Source organism: Malus sylvestris, chromosome 4 (genome assembly GCF_916048215.2).
Source record: "Malus sylvestris chromosome 4, drMalSylv7.2, whole genome shotgun sequence".
NCBI classification, from domain to species: domain Eukaryota; kingdom Viridiplantae; phylum Streptophyta; class Magnoliopsida; order Rosales; family Rosaceae; genus Malus; species Malus sylvestris.
The window spans coordinates 3735869-3741764 of record NC_062263.1 but is presented as its reverse complement, the minus strand read 5'-3'; the positions used below and the strand labels follow the sequence as shown (position 1 = coordinate 3741764).

The following is a 5896-nucleotide window of genomic DNA, read 5'->3' as shown; positions in this document are numbered from 1 at the left end:
TCATTAAAGTTCAATGTAATATGAACCTCACAACTAATCCCTATTTTTATAAAAAAAAATAAGAATCACTTCTCTTAAAGATTTCCTATATATATATATATAAGCAGGAGATATATAAACAGGAGAGCTTGATAGAAATGCAAATTTTTTTTTGAATCTTTTTACTTTTATTACACGTACCATCCTACAACTATATATATGAACATCACACACTCCTACCATATACTTCTATGAAATAACAAATATTGGGCCTACGTGTCTCATCCTCCTCTCTTAGGAACAGAAAATACACTAGAATTATACAGTTCAATTCTCGTCTCATTCTTCTTATGATTCAAAAACAACCTGAAACAGAGTTTGATTCTCATACCCTCTCATGCAAATCCAAATACCCTAGAATCAAAGTTCAATCCTCCTCCCAATAGGTCGGTGTGCAAGAAACTCATCATGGAGAAAGAAGTACTACCAAAACATTAGTGACCATTTATCTGTCAAGTCTAGAAACCCTAGCTATCAATTCTCGTCATCATCTTCCTCAAACTCATTACCCTGGAAACAAAGTTTGATTCTCGCTCTTCTCTTCCTACGAATCAACATACTCTAGAAATAGAGTTTAATTCTCGTCTTCCTCTTCCTCCCAATCACAATGGATTTGATGAGTTGCTGGAATGCGAGCACAAGTGACTACTCAACAATGAATGGAGCAAACGGTGCAAGTTCAAACAAGTTGCCTTCTTCTAGGTACAAAGGAGTAGTGCCACAGTCAAATGGCAGGTGGGGAGCTCAAATATATGAGAAGAGTCATCGTGTATGGTTGGGAACCTTCAATGATGAAGAAGAAGCTGCTAAAACCTACAACATTGCCTCGCTAAAGTTCCGGGGTCTTGATGCCATCACACACTTCAGTCGAAGCCAAATGAAACCCTACGGACGTGATGTCACCGAGGCTCTTTTCTTGGAATCCCATTCCAAGGCTGAAATCGTTGACATGCTTCGAAAACATTCTTATGCCAACGAGCTCGAGATGTACAAGCATAAGTTGTACAATGGTGGTGCTCTAGGCCTTGATGATGGTGGAAAGCGTACGAAGTGTTACGTTGATTTAATGGACACGTGTAGTCGCGAGAGGGAGTTGCTTTTCGAGAAAGTGGCAACACCAAGCGACGTAGGGAGATTGAACCGCATGGTTATACCAAAACAACATGCCGAGAAGCATTTTCAGGTTCATCTGAGCGTAGGGTTTGGTAAAGGGGTGTTGTTGAAATTTGAGGATGAGTTGGGGGCAGTGTGGAGGTTTGGGTACTGTTATTGGAGTAGTAGTCAGAGTTATGTGTTGAGCAAAGGGTGGATTCGTTTTGTGAAGGAGAAGAAGCTGAGGGCTGGTGATGTTGTGAGGTTTGAGAGATCGGTAGGGGAGGATAAGAAGCTGTTCATTGAGTGTAGACCTAGAAAAGTCGACGTTTCGGGGATCGAGGAGATGCATGGTAGGGTTGCTGACCCTTTAGCGACGGTTCAAGATGATGGAGTGGTGAGGCTGTTCGGAGTTAACTTATCAGGGAAACATGTGCATTATAGAGAATAGCGTGTTGGAGGCATGGAGCTAGTTTAAAAGTCAACCTTTTATTTTCTTTTTCTTTTTGCTTGATAAAGAGAGAGCCTTCTTTTGCATGCGTGCAATTAGAATAATTATATGACATTCCTAATCCATGATTGCAATTAGAATACTTATAAAGAGAATATCCTAATCCCATCGTTCTGTATCCAAAAGACTTGGCCATCGTTTTGTAAATTTAAGGGGAACGTTATATAAACACACAAAACTGTACTTACTCACAAAATCTTTAATGTAAGTGAATAGTTGAGTTCATTTGTATTAATTAGAGAGTGTGCAAAAAATATGATAATATCTGTTTGTTTAAATAGAATTATTGTAAATTTCTTTCTTTATTTGTTTGTAGATTTCTTTCATCTCCCACTACTTGCATTCTTTTCTCCTTTAAAAAAATAAAATTACTAAAAAGAATTTGAGCAAATACAAAAAACAATGATTCAAACTTCAGCCTTGACAAGCCACCTACTAGGTCTAGTGATATTTGTTTTTCATTTATTACTGAGTTTTTTTTGTTTGACTCTTGTGAATGGCGATTTCCGCACCAAATTATTATATGGCTGACCTAGTATGTGGATTAGCCCAAATGATCTCTTAGTGTAAATCTATTGCTGAATTCAAAAACTTCATCTGTAACATAAGACAATATTCTAAGGAGGCATTCCTTTTTCAACATAAACTTGACATCATTTTATTGTACAAACGTCATAATTGGAACCAATCATTTTCTTTAGCTTGTTGAAAGATCATCTCCATAAAAATTCATAGATTTGGAGACCATTTAAGCATTCATATGTACTATCAAATAAATCGACAATTATGATAACAAGTAACATCCTTGAATGAGTGGCTAAAGATCGTACGATTGAACGGTTGACAAATTAGTAAATTTTTTTAAGAAGACCTTTAAATGATGATAAATAAAATAAATGATTTTGATTTGAGAAGAAAAATAATGCTACATAATCATTAAAGGATGAATGACTCCTTACAAAGGAGAAAAAATCCTTTCTTTTTCACGCAAGTAATTTGACAGGATAACTTACCAATCTAAATCAATAGCTACTCTAACGTACTTGCTATCACTTCTCGTGACTTTAGGTACGCCAGAGATACTTAACATCATTGCATAAATGCTTTAGGGAAACATGACATCGATGTTAAAAAACAAAATCTGATTGCATCATAACCATTTTTTTTTGTTCAGTGTTGTTTAAGATGAATAGATATTTATTTATATGTTATATAATAAATATAATTAAAAAAAATTGTCTAGGCCAGCCTAGACGCTAGACCCTTACTCTTTGAGAAATTTTCTAGTATGCACTACAACAAAAATGGCCTATGGATACAAAATTGAGGACACAATTATTTATTTTGTGGGTATAGAACAAATTTTACACACAAAAAATTGTATTTGTTTCCTTTTCTATAAGGGCACCAACTAATGTGCCCATTCTCTACAAAGTTGGCACAAATAATTTTCTCTCTCAACTTTTTCAAAACAATGGATTCAAATATATTATTTGTGTCTATATATTACTTCAAAAGACACAATTATTTTTTTATATTATTTTTTTGGAAGACTTATGACTCACACCTTACTTTCTCTCCCTCTCTTTAACCCACCAACACCCTTAACCAATCCACACCCCTCTCTCTCTCTCTCTCCCTCCCTCCCTCCCTTAACCCACCCACCACACACTCTCTCTCCCCCCTTAACCCATCCACACTCCCACACACTTCTCTTTTCCACCCGTTTCTCTCTTTACCAAATGGATTACTTTGGTCTCACACATATATATTATATGTATTTAATTTTAAAATTATGTGGATCGTCGGATTGGTTGAGATTTAAATCTCAAATAGTTGTTTTATACTTAACCCTAGTAACCTCACCCTCACCTCACCTCACCCTCACTGTCTCTCTCACCCGATTCGCCTCCTCCGCCCAAATCCAAATCGAGCCCTCCGTCTTTTTCTGTCCTCCCACATCAGTGGGATCACCCATTCGTCGCCTGAATCGTTACTCCACCCACACCGGTCTTCAATCCTCAGTCTTCACTTCGTGAATTCGTCCCCTGAATCGCGATTCCACCCACTGTCCACACCACCTCGCCCGAATCGAGTTCTCGGTCTTAGTCCTCACTCCTCTTCACTCCACAAGGTAAGAATATCATGCAATAAACTCAACCAAAGTTCATGGATATTGTTTTATTTTGAATTCGGTTAGTAATTTTGAATATGGGTTCTGAATTAGGGCTTTTGAAAACAGTCTCTGAATTAGGGATTTTGGATTAGGGTCTCTCTATACCTCTCTCTCTCTCACTCCTCTCATATATGGGTTTTTCCTTTGTTTTTTTTCTTTGAAAAACACCAACACCACCCATGCATCATATTTGAGTTCGTGTTTTTTTGTTTCGAGTTTATATCATATGAGATCTGACATATATATTTTGTATCTCGCCTCGTTGCTTATGGATTTGGTTTTTGAATTTATTTTACATTTTTTTTTCATACTTGCCCACTACATGCAATTTTGGATATGAATATGATGGATTTTTGGTTAATTCATACTGTGAAGTTTCTCGGTGACTGGTTTGGTCGACCCGATCCAACTCATATTGGAGCGGTTTAGGGCCTTGTTCTCTCTGTCTCCGCAACCTCAAAGGCCCTGCCCTTGTCACGCCCCCATTGCCGGTTCGTATTCTGTATTTGTATGGAAGAATTTCATATCTATTATTATATTTACGGAGCCATGTTGCTTAGAATTTTAGGGTTTTGGATCTTCAATTTTTGGAAAAGCGTAAGTTTTTTGTATTGATTTATTAGGAGTTGTCTTGATTCCACCCCTCCCCCAATAAGTATTTATTCGTTTTTTACTTTTCTTTTATGGTGTGGCAGCATTGAAAGAAGAGGATTTAGTAATTGAATCTAGGTAGAGATGAAACCAGAAGTGAAATACAAAAAAATGTATTCAAATGTGAAGTTCTTAAGGTGCTAATGTTTAATCATGTTAGTACAAGTTTCATCATGGAAAATGCAATATCGTTATATTGTCTATGCTAACTTAAACAAATATTATTAAAATAAGCAACTCACTTTGACCATAAATAATATGCATACTTGTATATTTCTTTGATTCAGGTGACCATGAGCTGAATGTATTATCTCCAACCCAAAAGTTACTTTTACAACCCGAAGTGAGGAATATGAATCTTTGAGATGGCAAATCTGGAACTTGTAGGTACTGATTTTAATTAACTCTTTGTAGGTGTAATTTTGGACTGATTGTGTTTTGAATTCGACTATATTTGTGTTGGCTTCTGATGAATATTGTAGTGTATGTTAGCTGAGTGAGTCTTTTCTCACTGACATCAAGCTAGAGATTATGTCAGTTGGTCTTCAACAATTTTTAGCCATGGTCGCTGTTAATAGCATTAATTCCATTTGGTCAATTTCTATGGTTTGTTACAAAATGTACCCTGGTCTTTGTGTTTGAATACTGGAATCAAAATGAAGATGATAATATTTCTGCACCAAATCTGAACCTTGAGCAATTAGCCATGTAACCTTATGCAGAGTGTGATGAGTCTGAACAATGTAGTAATGCACAGTCGGTTGTTATGGAGGGTGGACTTATTTTTAATACTTGTGAACTTATTTTTGATGAGGAATATTGGTATACTTTCGGCATCCATTGTTGGTTGTTCTAGAGGGTGGAGTTGTTATATAAGAATCATCTTAAAGCAAGTGGTGGAAAGACCCTTGAAGCAAATAAGAGTCCTCCCACAAAGATAATCCCTTCTTACTTTCTTTATCCCTTCATTTTCTTTGCTTTTGTAAAGTGTGTGGCTTTTCTTTATCTTTGCATTTGTTATTCATGACTTCTGTGAGAGTCCATATACTGCATGTCATCTGATTAATTCGTTTATGGAGCAGCAAAAATTTGATAAGGTGCAAGGCCTGCTGGGAAGATGCATCTGTACAAAATTGTTTGCTTTCAAGTTTTTTGTTTGTATTAGAGAGAATATGTAACACTACAATATATGTTTGTGAGATTCAGAAAGTGAAAGTTGGTTTCATGGTTGTAGGTTTTCTTCAATTCATGAAAATTTAAATTTTTGCATTTCCTCGATTTAGTTTCAATTTTTCAAATTTTGATTTTTTTTTATTAATTAGTTCATGTTGGCACAGTTACAATATAAGTGCCAACATGGATGGAAAAGCTGATTTGACAAAGTTGTCAGAACAGGGGCACAAATGGGCCATTATTTGTGCTTGCCT

At 36.2% G+C, this 5896-nt stretch overlaps 1 protein-coding gene and 1 long non-coding RNA gene across 3 annotated transcripts; both read left to right on the top strand.

Annotated features, from left to right (window-relative positions):
- The first annotated feature begins 518 nt into the window (after window positions 1-518).
- Window positions 519-1582, top strand: LOC126619698 (AP2/ERF and B3 domain-containing transcription repressor TEM1-like). The gene has a single exon (XM_050288115.1). The coding sequence runs from the start codon at window positions 647-649 to the stop codon at window positions 1580-1582; it is 936 nt and encodes a 311-aa protein (XP_050144072.1). The 5' UTR covers window positions 519-646.
- A 1905-nt stretch (window positions 1583-3487) lies between these two features.
- LOC126618438 (uncharacterized) lies at window positions 3488-5694 on the top strand. 2 transcript variants are annotated; one of them, XR_007621715.1, is made up of 4 exons: window positions 3488-3776; window positions 4194-4309; window positions 4757-4852; window positions 5552-5694. It is a non-coding gene; the product is annotated as an uncharacterized LOC126618438 (long non-coding RNA). The 2 variants fall into 2 exon arrangements; XR_007621714.1 differs by having other exon boundaries at window positions 3490-3776; window positions 4757-4856.
- The last annotated feature ends 202 nt before the right edge of the window (window positions 5695-5896 follow it).